At 40.4% G+C, this 26,535-nt stretch overlaps 1 protein-coding gene across 3 annotated transcripts in view; it reads right to left on the bottom strand.

The window, feature by feature from the left end:
* Positions 1 to 18,073: 18,073 nt before the first annotated feature.
* The window catches only part of DSP (desmoplakin), a 38,589-nt gene continuing 30,127 nt past the window's right edge, over positions 18,074 to 26,535 (bottom strand). The window contains exons 23-24 of one of the 3 annotated variants that reach the window (XM_071553285.1): positions 23,451 to 25,742; positions 18,074 to 21,945 (exon numbers count right to left, since the gene is read on the bottom strand). In XM_071553285.1, the coding sequence (XP_071409386.1) occupies positions 18,751 to 21,945; positions 23,451 to 25,742 (5,487 nt within the window). In that variant the 3' untranslated portion in view covers positions 18,074 to 18,750. The remainder of the gene's footprint in view (positions 21,946 to 23,450; positions 25,743 to 26,535) is intronic. The other 2 variants (XM_071553288.1, XM_071553287.1) reach the window with 2 other exon arrangements.

Below are 26,535 nucleotides of genomic sequence, written 5' to 3' on the forward strand. Positions count from 1 at the left end.
CATTGTCCTCTCTGAAAAACAAGGCCATCAGTATTTAACTGTGGGCATGCTTAGTATGACATACAATAATCCTTATAGCATCTGTAGGGACAGAAACATCGTGACAAATGAAATACCTAATACAGTGGAAGAAACAGTCTCCTTCCTAGTTTGGAAGCTATCCTAGAGTCTGCATTTTCCAGCCACGACACTAGAAAATCCATTGTACTTTGAGTATATTTTGTATGTTTCTTTCCTGTTTTGTCCCTTAGCCATTCATGCTGATGAAGGAACGCGGTTTTAAAATGAAAAAACTTATTTTAGGCAATAAGTTCTTCAGGGCAGGGCTGTCTGATTCTGTGTGTAATTCTCTAGTGCTCAGCACCATGACAGGGTACACTGAGATAAGTCTCGAAACTTCCCTGTAGATGATTACATAAAAAATAATCCCATCACAGGACATCACAAGATGTTGTTAATTGGCTTTTAGAAGTAAAATGACTACTTCTTTAACCCCAGAGCAGAAAAGATGAAAACATCCTACCAGTGCAACAAAGGGACAGGATCTATTTAGCTTCTTCATAAAAGAATTTCAAATCCAGGTGACCTTGAAACACCAGACACACACAGACTGCTGGCTGTGTCCTTCAGAATTCAACAGCATGAATTGAAATTTTCTAGATTTATTTTCTTTTTCATCACTCATTGTGTACTCCTGGCTACCAATAATCTGTCAGAAGACACTTTCAGTCCTTGCACCTTGTTAATTTTTAGAGCTGTGGACATGCAGTATGTGGGAGTAGCTGAGGTTTCATGGCTCTGGGTTGGTTTGCTTTCATGCCACTAGAAATACTGCCCTTATAAAAGCTGTATAACCTCAACTCTTAAGGCATTTTCTCAGACAAAGTGGATAATCTGCAGCAGGACCAGTAGTGTGCTGAGTATTTGGTTGTTTGAAATACTGGAAGCATAAAGGTCTGGGAGAAAAGTTCTCACAGTTCAGACTTCAGGAAAAGGGGGAAAAAATAGCTGTGTTCCTGAACCAGGCAAAGCTTTGTTGCACTAGGCTGGCATTTAGGGTGGCATATAGAAATCTTGTTAACTCTGGTAGTCTGCTTGGTCTGAAAGGATTTGAATTTTTTGTTACAAGGAAGCATTTTAATTGTTTTGCAGAGTAATTGCTTTGTGCAAACATGAGGAAAGACAGGTTTTGTGGAAATATATATGTCACATACACAAAAAAAACCCAAAAAACCTATGGAAAAAAACCTCTTTAAGGTGCAAACTTAAGCATAAAAGACTAAAGAAACAACAAAACTAAAGTTACTTATGAGCAATTAATTTAGTTCCTTTCAGTCTACAAATTCTATTAGTCTTTAATTTCACTATATTAGGTTGGTGGTATTTCTTTCTATGCCAACCCCATTTTATTAAGAATATAGAACAGGTTGTCACATTATTTTGTTATTGATATATATTTTGTCTGCTGTTATTTAATGTATGATCCTTATTTGCTGCACACTCTTTTAATCCTTCAAAGAATTTTCTCATTAAGTTTTCTAAAACATTTATCTCTTGAATAGCTAAGTGCCTCATAAATCATTTATTTTCATAATACTCATGGCAATAGAGGATAAATGAGATGTGATCTTATAAACGGAAAAGGAAGCAGAGGTTAGAAACATTCCTTTTGGCTCCCTAGCCAACAATTCCTACAACATGACTTTTTGCATATTTACCACTATATATCAGTTTACATGGTCAGGCAGGACTCTTCTGGTGTTCATGTAGCAAATTAAATATAAACCATTTTTTTCCCGAATTCTGAGTGACTCATTAGCATCAAGACTAGAAGAAGCAAACAAGTTAAATGGAGAAGCATATACATCATAACCTTAAGATACCTTTCCTCTTTTTGCAACATTTTCATGATTTCCAATGATTAATTGTTCAATTTGTGTGAAAAAAGACATGCAGACATAAAATCATGTCTTCAATACATGGCCTTAACAGTAAAAATGTCACAGTACCAGATGTGGCATTTTCTTTGTGAATCAGCCCTACAGGGAACTGCAACATGATACTTTGCCTGGAAAATGGCAGTCCTTTGGAATGACCTTCTGCTGAAGAAGAGTGTACTCTGGCAGATACGGATTCCTTCACCCACTCAAAAGGGACTGTTCTTGTTCACCAGTTTGTATCATGCTGTTGTCCTTATTCATCTTTGCAATCTTCTCTGTAGTTCCAGATTCCTTAACTACTAAGCCTGCTTTTGATTTTTCCTGTTGGTTCAAATCTCCATGTCTTTTCCCTGCTAAGCTCAAGTCAGGATCTCTCTCCTTGCCTTTCTACCTCCCTTCCTACAGTCTTTGCTCAAAGTTTCTTTGCCTAAGCTTTTTATTCCCATTTCTCCATTCAAGTTGCCTCCTGCTATCCCAGTGTAAGCCTCCAACACCAGGTTTATTCAATCTCAGTGACTCTGTCTTTGTAAAGCATTTGTTTGTATTGTTCCCTGGATGTTGAAGTGGAAATATTCCTGAAATTTATGTGTAAAAAAGAAGCATTGCTTTCAGATTTGCCAGGTATATCCTGCAACTTGGGACGGTTGGTCTAGCATGGCTTTTAAAATACTACTTTTTGGTTAAACTACACTTTACATCTGTAGGTTGTTTTTAAAAGAATAACGATTCTTTAATTTAATGTTCTGCACTTACTTCAAATTCACATTTGTCATGAATTTCTATCAACTGGCCTGACTGTCCTTTTATGTAAAAGAAACCTTAGGAAAGAAGGCTTTGAACACAGAATGAGCTGGTGCCTTTGAGTTATCTTACCACTTTGCACTGATCACTAGCTTAACTCTTGACTTTTTTACACCCTGAATAGCTTATGATACAAATCAAACCCACAATGCCTGGCTGCAAAGAGAAAGAAGAGAGGGTCCAGAGATATCAATAATATGGAGGGGGACATCAATCAATGCTTATTTTCCTTCTGCAGCATTTTCATGGAAAGCTATTGATAGTACTGTATATTTTTCAATTTCATAACTTTCTCTGTGCTCAGACCCAGAGCAATGGCTTAAAAACACCCCATCTACTCATGCTCTCCATTATTATCTCCTCACCATTGTTTTTGCTGACAAGTCATTTATTGTGCAATTTTTTTATTGAATAAGACCGAGGTTAATTAAAAAGTGTAGGAGGAGACACAGGATAATGCAGGAAAGACAAAAATCTAAGGAGCAAGGAGTCGTTTTATACAAGACACAAATTAAAACACACAATATACTTTTTCTCTTTCCTGTCATATGATTCCTATAGGGAGAATTAAGACATTAAATTGCAATGACACATAGAATCAAGTTCTAGGGGGTTTTTTCCCCTCTGGAAAGGTGAAAATTAGGTTGGTTTTGGATTTTTTAGGTTTTTTGTGATGTTTGAGTTTTTTAAAGAAACTAAATAAGTCACATGTCAGTTAGACACCAGTATAAGGGGCAAAGTTCCAAAAATACTTTTCAGACTGAATAAATAGCTCTATAATTCTGCTCTCTGTAAATCAGTGCTTTAGGTACTGAAAATTTCTGCTTATTCAAGCACAGAATTTGAACAAGTCACTATTAAGAAATGCTACCTAAAGAGTATGACTAGTGTGTCTTACAGAGACTGTTTTGCTGCATAAACTTGCTTCATTGTAGATGAAAGATTATTATCTGAATAGCTGTGAGTCATGGCCTGACTAATCAGAGTGAGAAACAAAAAGCAAATTCCATGAAACTGGTTTTTATCTGCTGAGGAACAGGCTAATTTAATTCAAGTTTTGTTTACAATGTCACGTAATTGGTGGCCACAAAGCTCTAAAGAGGTGGCTTACATGTTCCAGCATATCTCCTGTTCCTCCTCTGCATATCCCTCTTTATTCATTCCATGCATGACAAAAGGAATTGCTCCATCCGTTTCCAAGTGACAAACAGGCCAGTAAACATAGAAACAAGAGCGAGGACTTCTCAGAGCAGCACTGGCGTGTGCAGGAGCCCAGACTGCTATCGATCATGACAGCACCAGCGTCACATCCCATGGAGAAGGGATTGCAGAAGTCCCTTTGGAGGGGCTGCGCTCCCCGGACCGCGCCCTCGTTCAGCACCAGAGACAGCGCCCAGCCCCGCTCTGCCCCGGCGGGGGCTGTGCCCTTGGGAACCTACATGTATCTGTGTGTCTGTACAGGTATTTATACACACATATTTGCAAAATATGTCAGAAATGTAAGATGAATATTTTATATTTGAAATAAGGCTGTATTAAAAGTGTTCCAGGAATCTTAAGTGTCCTTGTCATTTCTGCACTTCAGTGGGACACAGGCAATATTCCTCTGATAAGGGTTTTCATGTTTCCTTCTTACAAGAAAGAATAATGAAAACTACATAAATCATAGATGCCAGTTAAATCCCAGATCATGCTGAGTAGAGGGATGGGTAAAGAGATAAGACCTGAACAGGGAATACAGGATAGTTGGATACATTTGCATTTTGGAAACAGGTATTTCTCATCATTTTGAGACTTGCCACAGGCATGGCTGGAGCACAAAGATCAGCACGCAATTTCCAGACAGTTGCTGGTGAAAAACTTCCTTGAAAAACCATTATACCAGGGAAGGGGCAGCCAAGAATGACAGAAAATATACACAAAAGGGCAGCTATGAATGGCAAGTGTTAAAAGAAGAGTTGTTCCTATATGTGGAATAACTTATACTTATCTAGCCAGTCCCTTTAGAGACCACTCACTGTGAAATTATCTCTGGCTTGAGTACAAAGGTATAGTAAAACTTCTGCTTTCCCTTTTTAATATAATTAACTTATTATAAGCCTGTTTATATCTCCATTCTGGATAATATCCCCAAAATTAAATATGGAAGACAGTATGGCTTTTAAACAATTTATCCTAGTGATAAAATCATACAAAAAAATAATTTCCTGAAGTGTATTTAGGTTATTTATTTTTGGACTGATCTTTCATTCTTCTGCACATCTATTTCCATGTCATATTGCAAACTGTTTCTTTTATTTATTAAGCTAATGTTTATGGTATGACAGTAAATTAGACACCTTATGTGACTGAAATGAACAAACAAATAGCGTCTTTTGCATGTGAAGAGATGGGCAAATGTGTTTATTCTTCTAACTTCCAACTAGAAAAACTAAAATGGAGAGGGGGAAAAAATGCAAATAACTCATCCTGCTGTTCTGTAATCATCTATCATTAAAGGTGGAGCTGCCTGCAGTCAGCTATGCAGGACAGACTCTTCTCCTTCCACTCCAGTGGAAGCTGGATACATCAATAAGTCTTGGTTTTCTAGACACTGGCAATGGTATAACAGCATACAGAATAGCTGATAAACTATCAGCATGTGCAAAGACTTGTTGAGAATTTCACTGGGGAATAGTCATGTCATGTTTTGATCAGTCTGGCTGAAGCTGGTGGGACTGTTCAAGAACTGCTATCACAGGGAACCGTGGTCAGAGGCTTCAAGTGAGCAACCATGTGATCCATGAAACAAAAATGCTGCAACAATGTGTTTTCTCCTCTAAGAAGTTATTCCAGTACCACTGCCTCAGTATTGATTTTCTGTTTAACATTCCACTCTCTAGAAAATTAAGAAATAAGATAAATTTAATTCAGCCACTGCACTGGACCCCCTAGTGCTCACTTGAGATTGGCTCCTTCCAGCTTTCATTTCAGCAGTTTCACAGCAATGCAAAGTACTGAGTTTAACAGCCTGATTTAAATACCCTCTACCAAACATCCCCTTTAAAATGAATGGAAATGAAATGGAAATATTTTCGTGTCCCAAGGGAGAATACCCAGACAGTTTGATAATCTGCAAGGCAAAACTGTACCTCAAAAGTTATAGAGGTGGCACACACATCTGAGACATGGAGCACATTACTACACTCTGCTGACTTGGGTGGCCTACTTTGGTAAGCAGTTGTTCCTCATATATTACAAAATCATATATATGTACTCAAATAAAATACACATACACATGTATGTCTTTTATTATGACATACATGTCAAATGAAAAAAAAAAGTATCTTTTATGAATCTTTAGAAGAGACTGCAGGAGTCAAGTAATTGCTACAGAGAGCTGTAAACTGTTGGCTATTTGAACTTCCAACCTAAAAGATTGAGCTGTTACCAAGTGGTTACAGGGTCAAAAACTTTGTCAGCCTGGACCAAAAACTGGGAGACAGAAAGTTACTCCTTAAGGTTATAACAAACTTCATGACTTTCTGACACATCAAGGAAATGGGGAGGTTGATTAAGTCACTGCCATTTCAGAATTTTAAGCAACTGTGACTGAAATAATTTGTTAGTAGGTTTTGTTTAACTTCTAAAGAAAATTATTTCAGAGAACCACAGTATCATTAAGGTGGCCTGTTTTCATCACTGTCTTGATCTGTATTCATTCCTGCTCAGAGGCAAGAAAGTACTTAACCATGTACATATTCTTAAACACATCTCTAAGCTCCATAGTATCTTAATTCAAAATTAAAACTGGAAGTGGTTTAATGAATCAGTGCTTCCAGCAAGAGACAACTACTTTCTCCCTCCCAAACTTTTAAGAAGAAAACAAGGCATCTTCAGAAGGACATTAACATGACTCTCCAATAAGAGGCAAAATAGAGCATCAGTTAATAAACCTGTCAAGCAAAGAGATTAATGAAACAGAAGAGGAAGACAGATTTTGCAGAAAACAGGGATTAACAATGACGAGGCAAAATAGCCACATGACACAAGATTTTTTTTTTTTTAGAGCAATGGGGATCAGAGAGAATTTTTGGAAATTTCAGAGGTGACTTTTAGAGATCAGAGGGCACCAGAGCTGTTATAATTCAGTGTTGCTAAGGTCTGAGATAAGGCACACTAGAAGAAATAACATGCAGGAATTGCTGGATTCTTATAGTCATCTAGAGAAAGAGCTGTCATTCACGTAAGTCTTGTTTCCACTGAAATTATATTAAAATTTCTATTAAAAATGTATTATCAAATATTTTTACATCATGTTTATCTCATGAGGCATTGAAAGTTATTATGTGTAGTGCCTCCAGTGTCCAGTCCTGGGCTCCCCAGTACAAGAGAGACATGGAGGTGCTGGAGAGAGTTTTATAAAGAGCCATTATGATGTTGGAGGGAGTGGAACATCTCACACATGAGAAGATGCTGGGAGAGTTAGGACCAGCCAGCCAGGAGAAGAGAATGCTCACAGGGGCATCTCATCTGTTGGGAAGTTTCTTTCAGAAAATGGGTTTGTGAGCAATCCAAACTGCACCAATTCTGTGAGACTGGAACAGATATTTCAGCTAGCAAGGACACACACCTGCTGTTTGTTCATTAGGTGAGGGTCACTCCCTAGGAGCTTCCATTGACTCCCTGGAAGTTTTCTCATGAGAACACCTCAACTTTCTTACTGATCTCCAGACATGGACCTGAAAACATTGGGTTGATATATTATAAATATGGGACTTGTGAGATATGGGGTTTAACCAATTAAAGATTCTAGCGTGGTGGTGTGAGATCTTTTTAGTTAATAAGATGTAGCTTTAACCCTATATAAACCATGTGCTGTGTGTAATAAAAGGTCTTCACTATAAACCTCATAGGCTTGTTGGCTGAAGTCCTTTCTCTCCGCAGAAAATTGTTTACTTTACTCATCCATGTATATAAATACTTGAAGGGAAAGTCTGACAGAACCAGATCCTTTCCAGTGGTGCCCAATAACAGAGGCAGAGGCAATGGACACAAAGTAAAACATGGGAGGTTCCCTCTGAACAACAGGAAACAGTTGTCACTGTGAGGGTGACCAAGCCCTGGCACAGGTTGCCCAGAGAGGTTATGGAGTCTCCATCCGTGGAGATACTCCAAAATCTGCTGTAGGCAAGCCTGTTTGAGTTTAGGGGGTTGGACCTGATGATCTCCAGAAATCCCTTCCAACTTCAACTATTCTGTTAATTTATGTCATTAAATGAATGCTAGTGATCAAGTTTAACCTGCACTCATTTGTATGTACTATAATTAAAAGGATTTTCATTGAGAATTCTGGGTGCACTTGCCAAGTGACAAACCACTAGACAAAAAAAAAAAAAGCAGGCAGTGAAAATTACCACATCACAGATCAAGAGACTTTAAAACACATTTTAACTGAAACCATTTGTATTTTTTAGGTGTTGGAATTTTGTTAAATTCAATCTTCATCTGTATTTCTGTATATATGTAAAAACATCCTTCATTAAAAATATTGAATCAAAAGCAAAATTCACACTAAGACTTTGAGCTTGGTTGCTGATTTCACAAACTCAAACAAAGAACCAATATATCTCAGCAACTTTCAAAATCAGGAGCTCTTCCTCTGTGTTCCTAAAGGACTCTGTGTAACCTTCCCCTATGGAGAGGAATGTCTAGTCTTGCTGCCAGCTCATCTCGGTTAATCACATTCTTGACCAGATTTACAGTTCCTAAACACTGGGGAAAACTGAAACTCAATTCCTTCTTTCAATTACAATTTAAGGAGTGTTAAGGACATTATTTTTAGAAAATGATTGAAAATTAGATAGGCAAGCACAAAAATAATTAATGAAGAAAATTATGCTAAAGTGTTTTGACATATTTTCAAGCTTACCATTAAAAAAAAAAAAAAAACAAAGAAAAAACCACAACAAAAAAACCACTAGAGTTTTAAATATTAGGCACACTGTTAAAACAATAAAGGAATGGATAAGGGTTAATATTTCTTTTATCCCCAAGCTTATTCATTTACAGAAATTGTCCAGTCTCTGAGATTTTTATTTGTATTTAATCTCACAGTATACTGAACTACTACACTCTTTGTAAGTATCTTCAAGTCTGATTTAAAAAAATGATTGCAGTTCAGGTAGATGCCTAAGTCTAGTACTTCACTCTGACATGCACCCAAGCCCTGCCTGTTCCAGATATTACAACTGAGATGGAAAAAAAGGTTTGCCTCTCTGGGGAGAACAATTGAATATTGATGTGTTGTGGTTTGTTAGCCAGTACCTTTGATTACATGTAGTGGCTTGTATTCCAGCACCTTTGAGGGTTTGTTTGTGGAGTTGAGGACTTATTGACAGGTACTGTATGAAACTGAGGGCTTGTTAGGCATCACTTTTGTGGAAGTGTATTGTGAGAGTGTAAGGGCTTGTTAGCCAACACCTTTTCAGTCTAAACAGTGTGATGGTTGCCAGTTATGGTGACTGTTCAACAAAACATAAATTTCCAGACACATGCCCAGTGTCTTTGTTCAGCCTGACCAGCATTTATAATGTACATCATGCCCCTGACTGGTGGGTTGTGACAACTAGCCCTGTCAGCAGCAACATGGCAGCAGAGGTCCATCCTCTGACACAGCAGCAGCGACTGACATTCCCTCTTTGTCCTCCAGTCCACCTTGGACCCCTGAGCTTTTCCCTCTGGTTCCATTAACACCACAGCACTCTGACTGGAAACCCTTCTAAATCCATTATGGCAAGGGGAGGTGGTGATGCATCAACAGCAGATGCCTCATTGGATGCCCAGACACCTGTAGGGAGGCAGAGCTGTAGCCACTCTTTCTCTTCCCTATCCTTGCTGCATGGTGGGAGGACTGTCCAGAGGAGAGACAAATGAGGTTTCTCCTGGGAAAGGCTCAGTGAGGGGTCACCTTCTCAAATGAGCCAGAGGCTGTGGGTGTGCTGAGGGGGAAGTTGTCCTGCAGGCAGTGGTACAAGCCAAGCAGGACACAGCCTGCACTTCTGAAGGACACCATGGGTTTGGGCCAATTGTTCCAGCTTTATTAAATCACAGCTGACCTCCAGCTGGCTCAGTGGTGCAAGAGTGGTGCTCATAGACTAAATCTTGGGGTTTGCTGTCATTTTAAAGCCCTCACAATCAAGATGGTCAGAATTGCCATGCAAGAGGCAGAATCATTGCTGTCTGTCTGCAGGGGCTGAAGGACTTGTGACCAAAAAACAGAACTGAGATGAACCCTTGTGCCTGCAGAGACCCCAGTTGGCTGGAGCAGTCCCTCCTGCCAGCACTCGCTGTTGCCAAGAGCCCTCTCTCCCACTGGGTGCAGGGAAGGGAAAGGGCCCTGGAGATGAGCCCCTGGGGCTCTATTCTTGGAGGACAGAGACTGGAGTGCAGCTCCAGGCTGTGGGTTCTGGGCTGCAGCAGGGCAGGTAAGGCCCAGCTGCAGAACCTACATCCCAGACAACCCTCTCCCAGCCTGCACCACAGGGCTTGTCCTTACCAAGCAGTCACCAATCCTCTGTGACTGTTGTGTCCACAGCAGCTGTGAGATAGCACCATGGCTGGCAAAGGACACCTCTTGGCTTTGTTCCTGGGGTGATCCTGCCCTTAGGAAGGTGACACATGCCCTCATCAGTGTCTGGGGGGTCTCTTGAGAACAGCCCTGGGAGGCTGATCTACATCATCAAACAAGGATATTTGGGATATATGGAAACTTATGGAAATATTGGAATAGTGCTTTTTTAGAGAGCCACGTTGTGCCAGTCTGCCTGGTAAGTAGGACAGACATTTATGGTATAAAGTAGAGCAAGACTTGAACAATGCATGAAACATTAGAGGGTTGCAAGACTACTACTCATTTGCTTAAAACATTGAGTTTGAAAATATTAAAGGACTAAGGTGGAAAACTGGTTCCTCTGGAATTAGTAGTCAGTTCCCTGTTCTTTTTTGTAGAGCCAGAACTTCATTCTAGATCTTCAGGAGGCAAAGCCTCTCTTCTTACAGCTGCAATTCAAAGTACTTCTAATTCCTCTTAATTTACTGAAGACTATAAAGAGGTGTGGTTACCCTGATTGGGATCTGTATTTATATCCAAATGTAAATTTCAGCTCTCAGGCCACTGCAAATTTAAATTTTTGAGAAGAGAGGCTTTTTTTACTCTCTGAATATTTTTCTTTCTTAACTCTTGACAGGCTCATTAACTTCTACTCATAGTGATGCACACTGGATTGGGAGATGGAGTCATAAATAACAGACAGCAAAATATTAGTAAATTATATATTATTGTGGGATTCTAAGATCACAGGAATGACAACCATGTCATCATACCCAGGAATAGCAAATAATGCTTATCTGTCAGATATTTAGAAATAATTTCTTTTTCATGCTCTAACTTTAGTCCAAATATAAAAGTCGGAATCTTGCATTTGAACTTCACCTAACAAAAAGTGATAATGTGGAATGCTAAGAATAGCTATAAGAAAACAGAAAGTACAAGAAATCAGTGGTTGTGTGAGAGTTACATTTTTGCCCCTGCTGCCCATTTGTCCACCCCACACCTGTCAGATCCCTCTAAGACCTTCATTGACTTTTATCTGGACAGCTTCTAATTAAAATTTCTTTCTGTGTTTAGGTAGCAAATGCATTTTTTTTATCTGCATTTAATCCTTGTATTCAGACAGGCAGCACTAAAAAAGGAAAGTGGTGGCTTGGCTGAACAAGAACATCCATAACCCACATATCAGACATGATTCTTACACAGCCTCTCTTTGAAATATTACAGGATCATAATGGATCAGGATAGATGCTTTCTTTTCCTATTTATCTCCCCCCTCAAGGACTTGCTTTTAGACCAGCCTAAGATATACATAAAATCATAATGCATATGGTAAGTGTGAGTTATTGCAAAGTCTATCACCAGGTGTTGCAGAACTACTTTTATCCTTTTTATTTAGTACTTTCATCCTTTTGACATCTTTCAGGACTACTCATGGTACCAGAATATCAGCTTCAAAGATATTTCATCTTATCTGCTCCAGAATTACCAGTTAGTACTTCTTCATAGCTGACAGGTTGTCTCAGACCCAATAGGCTCTGAAAGATCCTCTGGCTACTCAGGACCTGTGGTAAATAATCAAGATCCTTGAACAGCACAAAGCATCAAGCAGTTGCTGTGCTCTTTTGTTCCCTTTATTCAATATTATCATTTTCCATTATCAGACACCAGGTACCAGGGATTAGGCAGATCAGTTAGTGGAACTTCAATAGCTTTGGGTTTGCTTGGGTCCAAAAGAGAGAGAGACATTTCACCACATTACACAGGTTTGGATTGTCTTACTTATATTAAAAATATCCACAGGAGTAACTGTTGGGTTTTCTGAAGAAAAAGGTAAAGCTAATTCTAAAGGCAGGAAAGCCAATATTTTGCATTGCCTCATATCACGCCTTTAATTTGAACCTTCATTTATTTAATTAGTACGAAACCATCTCCCCCTTGTTTACATGTCTTGCTCACTTGCAAATTCCTCTCCTATATATAGATTGCAGCACTCTCCTTTTGTTAGTTGTTAGTTGCTTTGATGAAGCACAGACCTTTCCCAAAGGTAATACCTGACTGTGTGTATTGTAATGCTGAGAAATGACTGAATCGATTCAATGTCTATTTTTAAATGTCTGAATTTTCCAATTTTACAACACAAAGAGATCCCATCTCGCCAGGAGTAAACCAAAAAATGACAGGATACACAACTATTACCCTACATTTTCTCATTGTTTGCTGGAAGCAGCAAGGTAAGGATCAGTGTAATCATAATGCTCATTCAAATCCCAATAGTAATAGTTGGTTTTTCATTCCAGAATGGTATTGATAGGAGTGAGGGAGATGGTTGCTCTTGTGCTAGAAAGAAGGGACAAAATAACAGCATAACTGCAATTTGCATTTATGAGATTTGATCTTGTTGCTGTGTACGTAGGATATAAATGCCCAAAAAATGAGTATTCTCAGTAGTAACATTTCACTGCAAATAGACATTTAATCATGGCACCTTCTGAAAATATTGTCCTTAAGATAACTTTCAGTTCAAACATCAGTATATCTTCTCCTCTAAGCAAGTGACAATCTTCATATTTATACCTTCCACCAGTTTAGTGCATTGAGACACATCACTGCTCATTAAGTAACTATCACAGACACTGGGACCCACCAGAGCTGCTACATCTTCTCTTTAGGTGTGGCTTACAATCAGCAAAAGCCAATCCTAAAACCAAACCACTCCTGAGCAGCTATTCCTTTTCTATCTGCTTTTTTTAAAATTTTACTTTACTTCTAAAAAGTAATTGTTTCCATCCTCATCTGTTCTCTGCTCAGGCTGTGTAAGGAAAGTCAGCAAAAGTGGGATGAATGTAGGATTTATCCCAGTGCTGGAACTCCCAAGAGGTGTAGACAGGCACGACACATCCTAGATTCCACCGCTGTAACAAAAATGCTAATAGCAGCCTAAAGAAATGAAAGCTCTAAAGTTCCCAGAACTTAGATGAGTGCATTCCTTCTACTCTCCTCCATATACATCCCACCAATTATTTGCCAGAAATCCTAATATCATATCAATTACAACTATTTCAAAACATGTGCTAAATGCCATGAACAGTCTTACAAGTGAACACCCCCCTTCACACACTCCCCCCTCAAAAAAGAGAGAGGTTTAAAGATTATTCTGGTATTTCTTAAATGTAAATATTTATAGAAACATTTTAAAATTGAACTGAATTAAATAGTGATGTTTTAAAAATAAAACCATATGAGAATTTGATTGTTTTAAAACTCCTTAGCTCAGCCAAGAAGCCAACCACTACCCCAGTTCTATTCCTGCTTGCTTATAAAAAACTTTCCAGTACTTTGTTTTCATAGAAGAAAAAAATAAAATAAAGAACAAGGACATTACTCTTGGCCTAATTAAAAAAATAAAACTGCAATATTTTAAAAAAGAGAAACTTGGACTTAATGCTGAGCCTGGCCCCAGAGGATCTACAAGTAGGAATCCAAAAGCCCCTTGGGCCAGTTTACAAAGCAGAGCTGTACAGTGGCCAGATGTGATTCTCCTTTTATTTTGTGTCCTGCTAGAAACAAAGGCCTTAAAATATACAAGGGCAATTTTGGCAGATGTCTGTCTGGTTTAGATGGATGCCACAATCTTGGAGGTAATTTATACATTGAATGACAGCCACCACTTATTGAGTAGTTTCATTCTTTATTTACCATCAACTCACTCAATGCAATGTTTTATGAATTGAAAGCTTTTAATACAGTGAAGAGCTTATTTGTAATCAAATAGCAGCACTAAGCAGTAGCTTCCATGTGTTTATTGTTTTACCTGTGTTGGAATTTCAGTACTCGTTTGACTTCTCTGAAACTGAGTGCCAGACATGGCACTTAGGGACATGGTTTAGTGATGGAGCTGACAGAATTATGTTAACAGTTGGACATGATGACCTTAGCAGTCTTTTCTAATCTCAGTGATTCTACAATTTGCAAGAAGAGGGCGCTGCCTTTGCAGTTTAATTTCCACTGACCTAATCCTCACCATTTGCTTCTGTCACCGATACTTCTCTGAAGAACATGCTGGACTTGGATCCTCCTCAAATTTTACACTAGGACATTTTCACTCCATCTCATGGAGACGCTCCTGGTCAAAGTAGCATGAGCAGATGACTTTGTCATACATGGTGGCGAGTTCACCCTCTCAGAATATTTTCTTTATACAGATTCATTCTCCCCTTTCAGGGTCCCCTGGGTATCCTGTGACTGCCTGAGACAAAACACATCCCCCCCAGACACAGTGGCCACTCTGGATATCCAGCAGTTCCTTGTTCACCAGGTGCTCTTGGACTGTTTGAAGCAAACAACTGCATTACATACATTCCCAGTCTGCCAACAAAACAGGCATCTACAGAGGGATCGGCTACTTAAACATCTCATGTATTAACAGGAGGATGTTCAATTCTCCTAAAGTAACCTCCCCATGGATTAGCTCTGCCATAAAATATTTTGCTGATAAACTACTAAAGCTGAAAGTGGCTCTGACAGATAATGAATGGAGCCCCAAATACTGCTTTTTATTATATGATGCAGCTATAAATGTACCAACTGTGTGTTTGATGTAACTGAGTACCCCCCCCCAAAAAAAAAAAAAACACCCAAATCTTAAACTCAATCACAGACACATAATCATTAAACACCAGGCTAGTGAACACAGGACAGAGACAGGGGCTATGCCTTGAGGGGGTCAGGAATTATTTTTTTTCCCTAACAATATGAAACTATCTTCAAGTTTAGCATTACTCTGAGAGAATTACACATGTAAATTCTGCTCATCTTGAAACAGCTGAGGTTCACAGAAACTCGTTCTTCCAGATTTGTATTATAAAACTGTATAAAAATTAGAACAAATCCAAAACAAATACCAACCAAAGCCCACCCTCTGTGTACTTATAATTTACTAATAATTGAAACATTTTTATACTAAGCCATATTGCTATTTTGTGACTCTCCCCACCTCTCTTCCACATTCATATGGTTAGGTTATTAATTAACCATGGCATGTGCACTTTTCCAAGTAGACTAAGACAGACAGAACTCTGTCTTGTGCACTGCTGGACTGTGTGAACCATATGGTGCTTTATACAGTTTAGGCCCTAAGCACCAGTCATTTCCCAGCCTCAAAACAAAGGACAGCAATTTCACAACATCAAGGCCATTAAATGGTCAATAAAACTCTCATAAATAAATTTCAATCCTGCTCAGAACAAAGCCCAATTCTCTTAGGAGTTGAGCCCGCTAATGACTGAACCACCCCCAGCCACAGCAGCAAAGTCAGCACACACTGGGCAACCATTTGTCATTGAACAGAGTGAGCATCACCAGCCTTGAGGTACAGGGAAGAACCAGGAGACAGAAAATTCAGAGGAATGACTGGCTGCAGAGTACACTCAGCCCAGCACTCCTCCCTACACAGGGAAATGATCACAGCTACAGGCTGGACCAACAACTTCATTCGGGCTTTTCAATACCAAGGAATTACTGTCTCAGCAGCAGGTATCATCCAAAGTTGCCAGACCCTATGAACACCCAGCCCAAACTCCACAGCAGCAGCCCCACACTCATCTCTATACCCCTCCCACAGCACACCATAATAAACCACAGTCTGCTCACCCTTCAAGCCCTAGGTAAGGCTTTGCTACCTCAAAAACACTGAGCACTGCTACAAACACAGTCTCCTCAGCTCTGCAACACTGGCCCCCTTCACATGCTCACCTGTCATGCTTCTGTCAGAGTTATCCCCAGGGTTGCAAGTGCCAAACCTCAGCTCTGGAGATGAGAGATTCTTTCAAAGCTCCTCTCTCAGCACTACTAAATGGTGAGGAAAACTCCCAACTCATCTTTTTAGCACCCCATACTAGTAGTGTCCTGCCCCACCTGCTGCCTACTCTGTCTCAGCTGCTACTCAGGCCCTGGGCACCTGGGTCTCCTGCTCCTCTGGCCATATCAAGCCATCACTAACACTACATTAGCAGCTGCTGCTGGAGTGTATGCGAGTGGAAAGCACTGTCATCATAATTTCTGTGATATTATCTCATGTTTCAGTTGCTATGACAGGACAAAAGGCTGATTGACCAGTAAGAAAGGTAGGTATGTAAAGATGGAGCTTTAAACAACCTTATAGGGATGCCAGGAGTGCCTTAAGCACAAAAACTTAAGCCCAGTCTGCTGTGAAGTGTGCAGGATTTCTCCACCCATGCAGGGGTGTATGCACCCAACAGTGGACTTCCCTTCAGTAATTTACAGTTTTACTTTTTCTGTACACCCCAGGAACTGCATAGTCATTTAAAACTGCAGTAACAGACTGGGGTTAAATAAAGCAGTGGTTTTGGTTTGGTTTTTTTTACAGGGCTGTTTCTCCTTAGCAGTCAGAAAGTCATTCAGACGTTGACTCTTCCTCGTATGGTACAGCTGATGAACTCAGCTGTAAAGAGAAATCTCTGAAGTTGTGGAGTTTCCTACAAGATGGGATGTACTTTCTCACCCACTGTCCATACAGATCTCCAACACTGACTTGTCCATTTAATGTCTTAATTCAGTAACTGAAGATACTTTATATGTGGCAGAGATTTTACACACCACTCATCTTCAGAAAACCCGAGAAATGCTTCTCAGGTTAAAGGATAAACTTTATCTAGAGAGAGCAGGGTCAGAACCTGTGCTATTTCTTATGCTACAAAAAAATTAGGTATTGTCATTAACAGTGACTAGACTTTATGCCCATCAGCTTCTTTCTATCTATATCAATAGATAGAATTCATACAGCATGTACACGGTACACAGCTAAAAGCAAGAATGTGCTTTAAACTTCTTAAAGGAGGAGTTTATTTTCCTACTGGGAAATTATACTAATAGTTTTGTCATTAAAGTGCTGTACTAGCAGTTGTATAAAACCATTCTAAATTCTTCTAAGTGATCAACCACTTTGCTGAGTGCTTACCCAGAGGTATCTGCACTGTGTGCTAACAGGAAGAGGGACAGATAGCCTTAACAAATACAAGTCATTTTCCATGCTTAATAAGAAACATTAATTAGAGCTGAATTGGCTTCAGATCACTTTTGTGTCCTCTCATACTGTATTCATTTAGTCCTGCTCTGGTTTCTCCTTTGAGGAACCTTCTCAGCTCAGATAAAAGGAATCGCAGGCTGCCAACAGCCTACATAGAAGTGATGACAACAAGACATCAGGCCAATATGGATATAATATTGCTATTTTCTCAGCCTATGCTTTCAGAAGCCAGAAGAGGTGGAAGGGCATTATAGAAGGTGATTGTTCAGGTTTTTAAAAATGCTCCTCTGCCACTACACGGGCCAGCTAAGCCAGCCAGTTCCTTATTCTGCTCAAGTTACATCAGTGTGTAAGAGAGAATCTCAGTCCCTTGTAGCTGCAGAGATAATAAGCTGGATCACAAGTACAAGAAATACACTTCTGATCATCATCATGAAGTCTATAAACAACTGTGCAAACAGGCTTTCTGCTTCTGGGGCATAGTTTGCATTATTGGTGCTATTGTAATTTTCCTACCAAAAACACAGAATCAGAAGTCCATATTCATAAAAGTGATGGCTCAGAATCATTAAAAATAATGTGCCTGTACATTCTTTACAACAAAGCTAGTGTTTGCTACTCTTAAAAATGGTTCTTTCTTTAACCTGCACCTCTAAGAATGTCCACAGATAAATTTAATAAGTACACACCAAATACTTTAAAACTTCAGAAGTTTATTGCCCAGAATAGCTCACATGGTACATTTAGATTTTTGTTGTTGTTGTTACAGGAAATCAAGCAAAACAGTAGAAAATGTATATGGGTAACAGTAAAACAAAGGCACAGCCTAATAACAGCCCTTTATATCCACCAAGTTATACTTCAGAAAATGGCTAGCCAAACATAAAGAAGTAGAGCATCTGAAAGACAGTTTCATGTTTATAGTATAGATTCTAAACCAACATTAAGGGCCTTTTCTGTTCATATTGTTAAAATTTTTTTCTTCATAATAGCAAATTGAAAAACGTCTATGTGGGAAAAAACTTAACTGCTGCAAGACTTTCAAACCTCAGTTATCACCTTATGGGTTGACAGTTATAGATAACAGAAGGCATATGACACAGTATTTAAAATACACAGAGACCTATGAAAATCCAAACACTAAAAGGAAATGAAACTGAAACTCAAAATTCACAAACATTACTTTGCATTTCCTAATCTGTAAGTCTGCATTTAAGCATTTTACAGCTTTTTCAGAAGAGAAGCATAACACATCCAGAAAAGACTTTAAGGCTTTGCTTTGGGTTACTTTGTTGGTGTTTTGGGGTTTTTTAGGAAAGGAAATATAGAATGAACAATAATAAACAGCAGACACATCCCCTCAGTTGTCATTAGCGCCCAACAGACCCGCTGCTGAAGGTTGAGTATGAGTAAGAATATGAAGAGCTTGCTGATGCATCAAAGCTTCCCCTCCTGGACCCACTGCGTGAGCCTGAACGTGAGCCAGAGCGAGAGCCAGAGCGAGAGCCGGGTGCGGAGGAGACATTGTAGGGACTGGATATGCCTTTAGAGGAAACAGAGGCTGCCTCCAAGAGTTTAAGCCCAGTGATGTCTTCCACCATTGACCGATTCATTGCATCTTTGTAGGATATTTTCAGCTTGGTCTTGGGGCAGGTCAGAATTTTGGGATAGCTGTTGGTGTCTTGTAATTTCTGGGCAGCGCGACCATCAATCAATCCGTTCCTAATGGCTTCTTCAGTAGTTATTCTTCCACGTACTTCTGGGTCCACCAGACCTCCAGTGAGGTACTGGAACTCAAGGAACCGCTGCCCAGCCTCATAAGGCAGCCATTTCTCCTTCACTGCTTCAGCTGCTGACATCCTCTTCCGCCCACCCTTTATGCCTTCAAACCCTATGAAGGCCTTCTGGGCTGGTTTGAGACGTGTGGCCATATCCTGGTCAATGATGCCTTGATTAGTGGCTTCCTGAAGTGAAAGCCTTTGGCCTGTAGTGGGGCATATTATGCCCCCTGTGCATGCCTGGGCTTCAAGTAACCGCTGCCCGGTGATGCTATCCACAATGCCCCGCTGTATAGCTTCTGAAATGGAGATTTTCTCCAAGTTTTCTGTGTCAAATATGGCTGCAATAGGACTGCACTCATCTGGGGTCTCTGAGAAAGAGCCACTCCTGATCAGCGAAGAAGAACTCCTGACGCTCAGCACTGTAGGAGAGCGAGTCACCGACTCGTGCCGGAACACCTCATCGGTGCCATTGCGGCAGGAAATCATGTCTGCAAACTGTGTCAGGCTCAAGCTGCCAGAGCGGTACTGGTCAAAAAACTTTCTCTCCACCAGACCTTTATCAATAGCATCTTGGATGTCATACTGGCTACCTGTTTTTCGGTCCACAAGGACTACTCTACTGCTGCCATCCGATCCTGTAATGGTTATTTCTTCCCACTCACACTCCTGTTCAGCTAGTTCTGTATAAGTGTCATAATCTATGAGGCCTTTGCTGTATGCCTCCTGCACGGACATTTCCCTGTTTGTTTCTGGATCTACAATGACAACCCTGCGCTTCCTAAGGGTATTCTTCTGGGAGGTGTGCACCACTTTCTTCTTCTCTCTCAGGGGTAGAAGGCAGAGACCTGTCTCTTCATCCTTTATGCATCTTTCTTTCAGTTGCAAGTAGGTCAAGTTTTCCTCTGTGTTGGGATCAAAGAACCCTTTGGTGTCATCACTTGGATCACTAAGGATCAGATTGAGCTCTTCATTGAAGTAGCCACGCTTGTAGGCTGTCTCTACTGGTAAGCGGTAACTCTCCTTGGGGTCAATAATTCCTCCAGTAGCAATCTGGGCCTCCAGCAGACGAATGCCATGGCCTCTCTCTATGAGCTCTTTGTTCATTGCTTGGAACAGAGAAATGATGTTTCCAGTTTCTGGGTCTTTGTACCCAGTGACAGCTCTTTCAGCAGAGAGAAGTTTCTCTTTGAATTCAATTCCAACAAGGCCTCTTTTGTAAGCTTCCTCAACAGGCAGCCTCACGTTGCTAACAGGATCCACTATGAACCCTGTGGCTGCCTGGGCTTCTAGGAGTTCAAGGGCTGTCCCTGGCCTAACCAAACCTATTTTCATAGCCTGGTAAATGCCAAGCTTCTCTTTAGTAGCCTCATTGTAGATACCAGCAATACAGCTAGAGCCCTGAAGGAAATCAATAATTCTCTCACTCACTTCTTCCACTGTAATTGCTCCTCTTTCCAAGTCATTCCTTGTTGATTCCTTAATTATTCCCGCCTCCAGCAGCGCATCTGCTGAGACAGGCTGCCTGATCCCTTGGAATGACATACTCCTCTTCTGCACAGGAAGAAGGAGCAGACCAGTGTGTGGTTCAATCCTGCATTTTTCCTTCAGCTGCATGTAAGTGACTGCCTTTTTGGTGGTGGGATCAATGAAGTTCTTTGCACTGCCTTGGCAGTTATTTAGCAACCTGTACAGCTCTTTGTCAATCAACCCACGAGATAAAGCTATATCTTTGGGTAGGAAAACACTGTTGACAGGGTCAACAATCCCTCCTACAGCCAGCTGGGCTTCTAGCAGACGAATCCCAGTTTCTCTGTCAACCAAATTTTTCTTGATGGCTTCAGATACTGGCACAGTTTTGCCTGAGAAAGGATCTTTAAATCCTGTAATAGCCTTTTCTGCTGTATAGATTTGTTCTCTGTCATCAAAGTCGATCAGATCTCTGGCAATAGCACTGTCCACAGTTAGCATCTCATTCCGGTGTGGGTCTATCACACCTCCTGTTGCTGCCTGAGCTTCTAAGAGCAGGACTGCATTTTCTGCTGTAATCAGCTGATTCCGTTTGGCCTCAACAAAGGAGTACTTCTGTCTGGGTGAAAGGGACACCCCTGCAATAGCACCTGCCCCCTTGAGGTAGGGTTCGATGTCAGCTGCAACTTCTTCCACCGACCTCTGCCCCTTCAGCAGTTTATCCAGAGTGAGTTTGTCTATCAGCTGACAGTCATACAGCTGCATTGCTGTAATCTTCTTCCTCAGCCCATTGAACAGCAGCTTGGAGGCATCAATACAGAAATCCTCCTCAGTTTGCGTAGACCTGTGGGACCCATATGGGCGTTGCTTCAGCTTCTCAATCTCTCTTTGCAGCCTGAGACGCTCAGACTCCAGCTCTGACTGGTTTTTGACCGCGGTCTCTTCCAATCTGCACCGGTATCGCTCCTCAATCCGTTTGATTTCCATCTGCAGCCTTTCAATCTCACTCCTCAAGTTACTCTTCTCCCTCTCACTCTTCTCTCTCTCGCATTGGATCTTCCTTATTGATTCCTCTGTTCGGGAGTGCTGGCTTTTCCACTGATTGAGGTCATTCAGTATTTGTTGCTTCTCACTTTCCAGGCGTTGCTTCAAACGTGACTCTGACTCCAGGGTAACTTTCAAACGGTTCAGCTCCTCTTCTAACCTCTGCAGCCTGGCTTTGTCTTGCTCCAAAGCACTCATTTTTATCAGCAGGGTTTCTCTTTCTTGCATAATGTGACTATACTGATTTTTGGATTCTTGAATCCTACTGGATGCCTACAATTGTGAAGAAGAAATAAACCAAGAAAGAATGGTTAGAGTTTATGCTGGTTAGAGTTATGCCTGTCATTTAATCTTCAGCAAGCTGCCACTGGAAACCAGTCTACTCATAGCAGTGCCTTACCAAAGATCATGGATACACTTAAACCAGAGAAGGTGCATTATCCCTTCACTGACAGTGACTCTAGTACCACCTGAGACTCTGAGACTCCACTCTGTTACCCCTAGCCTTGATTTTCTGCTGATTTAGTTCTCTAACTTTTTGATACTTCTCACAGTACATCAACAAATACGCAGAGCATTCAAGACTAATAGTCTTATGCTCAGCAGATGTCCCCTGGCAGTCCTAGTAACCTGGGTGAATTTGTATCAGCTAAGGATTGGTCATACATGAATAAAAAGGAAATATATGACTCCATTTTAGCTTTCCTGGTAATTTCATGCTACAACAACTTTACCTGTGTTGCTTCACATTTTAACTCTTCATATATGTGCACCCATACACAAACACCCACAAGCATGCACATTTGTATGCAGTCTGTATTAAACTGAATACAAGTTTATCTATTTGTAACACATGCATATATATGTGCACAGATGTTATATAATCCTAAATGTTAGTAATTTTAGAAACCATTACTAAGATTTTTAAAATAAAAGAACTGAATAAAGGAAAGAATAACTGGGAGTGGGAAGGAGAAAAGAAATATAAGGGGCAAATACAGGAAAAACACAGAAACATTTTCACAAGTGCTCACTTGTATATTTTTAAAGAGTACCTATTTGAACAAGAAACCACACAGAATATAAGAAAATGTTTTCCTTAACTTATATTGTCACCTGGAGTTTGAGAAGTAAGGGCCAAAAGTAAAATTTGCAAATGCCCTTGGTGACTTAGGAACATAAATCCCCAAAACAAGTCAATGAAACACAGGCTTTACCCACTTTACGTACAGCTGACATTATCTTTAATCCTCACTTGTAGTCACCACCTCACCCAGCTAAGTAGCACTTTGACAGCTTGTTGGCTCTGGGGTTTTCAGCCAGTTTAGTTTGTGGCAGCACTCAGGTCAGCCTCAAAGGACTGCTTCAACCCATCCTGGCTGAAACAGCGTGGGGAAGGACACAGCCAGCAGGGGACTGTCAAAGCACAGTGGTACTCCGTGTACTCTCATCTTCCCCTAGGATGGTTTAGTGGAGACTGGCACAAAGCCCGTGTTTCTCCTGGGGCAAGAGCTGAAGGCAAGGCTTGGCTATATGGTAAGATAGCTTTAGGCTGCTCCCTAAAGCAGCCTCCAGGGAGTAAAGAGGCTAAGCAAGTGGCCAAATCCCTCCATTTTTATTTTAAAAAAATCAGTAAGAGGAAGAGTCATAAAAGAAATGTTAGTCACAAGTGCAGTGACTTTAAATAGGAAAGGGTGAATTAATTTGGTCAAATGGACACTGCAATTAATTATAAATCTGAGAGACAGTAAAGCTGGGATCAAAATACGTGTGAATACCTCTAGAGCTTGCTTTTGGAATTTTTCAATTTCCTGTCTCAATTTTTCCCTTTCTTTCTGTAAATCATTAATCAACCCCTGAAGTTCCAGGGTTTGCTTGCTGCTCATCTGAAGCTGATTCTTTAGTTCAGCAATGGTGGTATTTTTCTCATCAACTTCACTTCTGACCATTCTGAGATCATCATACTCCAATCTAGCATTTCGCAGCTCTTCCTCCAGTAATAAGTGTTCCTTGGTTAGGTTCTCAGTGAGAGACTGAAGCCTTTCGATTTCTATTTTGCACTCATTCAAGGCTTTGCTTTTTTCCTCAGAGGTTTTCTGTAAGTGCTCATATCGTAGGTGAGCCTGTTTTAATTGCTCCTGTTCTTGGACCAACTGACGACGCAAAGTCTCAATATCAGATGTGTATTTTCTTATCTCCTCCATGTATCTTTGCTTCTCTCTCACATGACCATCTAATACTTCTCTTTGGTGTCTAAGGTCATCTTCATTCCTTTTCTTTACAATAGATACTTCCTCTATCTGCTGTGTGAGATTAGTTATTTTAACTGATTGGTCTCTCAGAGATCTCCTCATGCCTTCTATTTCCTCCTCCAGTTTCTTCCTCCTGGATGTCTCCTCCATTAAATTTTTGTTCTGTCTGCAAAGCTCCTCCTCCAGCTTATGTTTCTGGATCTGTAAGTCTTTTATGGTGCTCTGGAACTTTGCACTTTCTTGATCCCTTCCTTTTTTCTCTTGTGAAACTCTTTCATAGTCAATTTTCAGTCTGGCCAGTTCCTGCTCTTGGATCCTCAGCTTGTTAATTGTCTCAGTAGCACTCGTGTTTGCTTTCTGCAGGTCAAACTGGACTCTCTTTAACTGACTGTTCTCATCCTCCACTTCTTTTCTCTGACTTGTTTCTACATCCAACAACTTTCTCAGCCTTTCAATCTCTTTGTTTCTTTCCTTAATGGTCTTAGAAGCATCATCAAGTGACTGTTTGTACCGCATGCTTTCATCAGAGTGCCTCTGAATAACTTGTTTTAGCTCAATCTCCAGTTGCTGTTTTTTCTGAGAAAGCTCTGAGCCAGCTGCCTTCTGCTGCTGAGCATTCTCTTCTACTTTCCGTAGATTATCTGTTGTCTGACTTATTGTATTCTTCAGTCTCCTAATTTCCTCACACAAATTCCTATTTTCTCTCATGGCATTGTCAAGCTGTGTTCTATAATTATTTGTCTCCTCTTCCTTTTGCAGGGTGACCTGGTGAATTGTGTTCTTTGTGATATTAATCTCAGTTTCATATTTGTTCTTTAAACTAATCATTTCCTCATCATAACTGTTTCTTACCTTAGCCAATTCATTTTCAAGCTCCCATCGGCTTTTAGCTTCTTCCTGAAGCTGAAGCTTTAGCCTTTCCAGCTCCTTAGTTTTATCTTGAATAGTTGAGGCAGCCTCCTCAAGAGCCTGCTTGTATCTTGAGTTGTCTTCACCACGAAGCTGAATGATCTGTTTTAGCTCCAGCTCTAACTGATGCTTCTGCTGGGACACCTCAGAACTGCAAGCCTTCTGCTGCAGAGCATCTTCTTCTGCCCTCCGCCGCTGATCCGTTGTTTGCAGAATGGCATCGTTCAGCCTCACAATCTCATCCTTAAGGTCTCTGTTTTCTCTTGTCAGTCTGTCCACCTGGGCTCTGAGGCCTTTTGCATCATCATCTTTCTGTGCAGCTATCTGCTGGATTGTGGTCTTCTTAATATTAATTTCTGTTTCATACTTGTTCTTTAAATTACTCATCTCCTCGCTAAACTGGTTTCTTACCTTAGCCAGCTCATTTTCATACTCCCTCTTCCGTGTGCCTTCGTCCTGAAGAAGAACCCTTAATCTTTCTATCTCGTACTCCTTCTCCTTGATGACCTTCTCAGACTCTAACTTTTGCCAACCAAGGCTGTCTTTCTCATTTTGTCTTGTTTTTTGCAGCTGGTCATAGTCATTCTTCTGCTGCTCATATCTGTCCTCCAGCAACTTCCTTTTCCTTTTCTCATCTTCAGTCTCATAAGTCAGCCTGGTTATTCTGTCATTGAGATCCTTTATTTGGGCATAGCATTTATCCAGGTTTTGCTTAGCAGAATTTCCATCCATTTCAGCTTGTCTTTTCATCTCCTCCAAACTCATCAGCTTTGCCTTGAGCTGAGAGATATCCATCTGGTACTTCTGCAGATTTTGCTCCAGGAATTTATGCTTGTTGCTCGTCTCTGAATTTGAATCCCTAGCAAGCCTAAGTTCTTCTTCCAGGAGTTCAATTTTTGTGTTTTTCATCTGCAACATGATAAAGAAAGACAAACAAACAGAAAAACTCACATAAGTGCTTGTGATAACTGTTGCAAAATCATCACATGCAATACAATATACATTTGTAACACTGACAGTTTAACAATAATTTTTTTTGCTGCTTCAATGAGAGCTAAAAATCCTTTTATGTTTAATGTCATCAAGACAAATTCTGGAATTTTTATTTATTCAGAATCAAACATTATTCAGAAATCAGCATAATGACTTTCAGAGGGAGAATGATACTAGATGGGGGGAGGGAGATGCAACACAAACAGTAAAATCTGGTGTACCAGAAGTCTACCAGCAAAATATGAAACAGTTGCCTTCAAAACCTTCACAATTTTCAGAAGGATCAGATGCTATGTATGTGACTTCTTAAATGGCCTTCTCTGTTTCACTGAACTGTATCAAAGCAGCAGTTGCTCCTTTTGAAACACTTTAGAATACGGCCTGAAATGAGGTGCCCTTAACTGCAACGAGCAAGTTTCCAGCACTGAGATAACTATACCCTCACTGAGGTCAAGGCTGTGATGGGCAGAGAAGGATCTCTTGCATGCTTTGATGAGCACTTCCTATTTACCAAGAAGGCCAGTGTTCTCCCCCTCACCTCAGACATGACCTTGGAGGTAACTTTGTAAAACACTGTGGTCTTTCACAAAAGATGCACGACACTGCTAATATGCCTCCTTCATAGGACACCTCTGAGTTCAGGATATAGTTCTTTGCACAATTTTACCCTGTACTTTCTGGCTCTGATCAGTGATAGTTTGCTAATCTA

This window comes from Pithys albifrons, chromosome 4 (assembly GCF_047495875.1).
Source record: "Pithys albifrons albifrons isolate INPA30051 chromosome 4, PitAlb_v1, whole genome shotgun sequence".
NCBI lineage: Eukaryota > Metazoa > Chordata > Aves > Passeriformes > Thamnophilidae > Pithys > Pithys albifrons.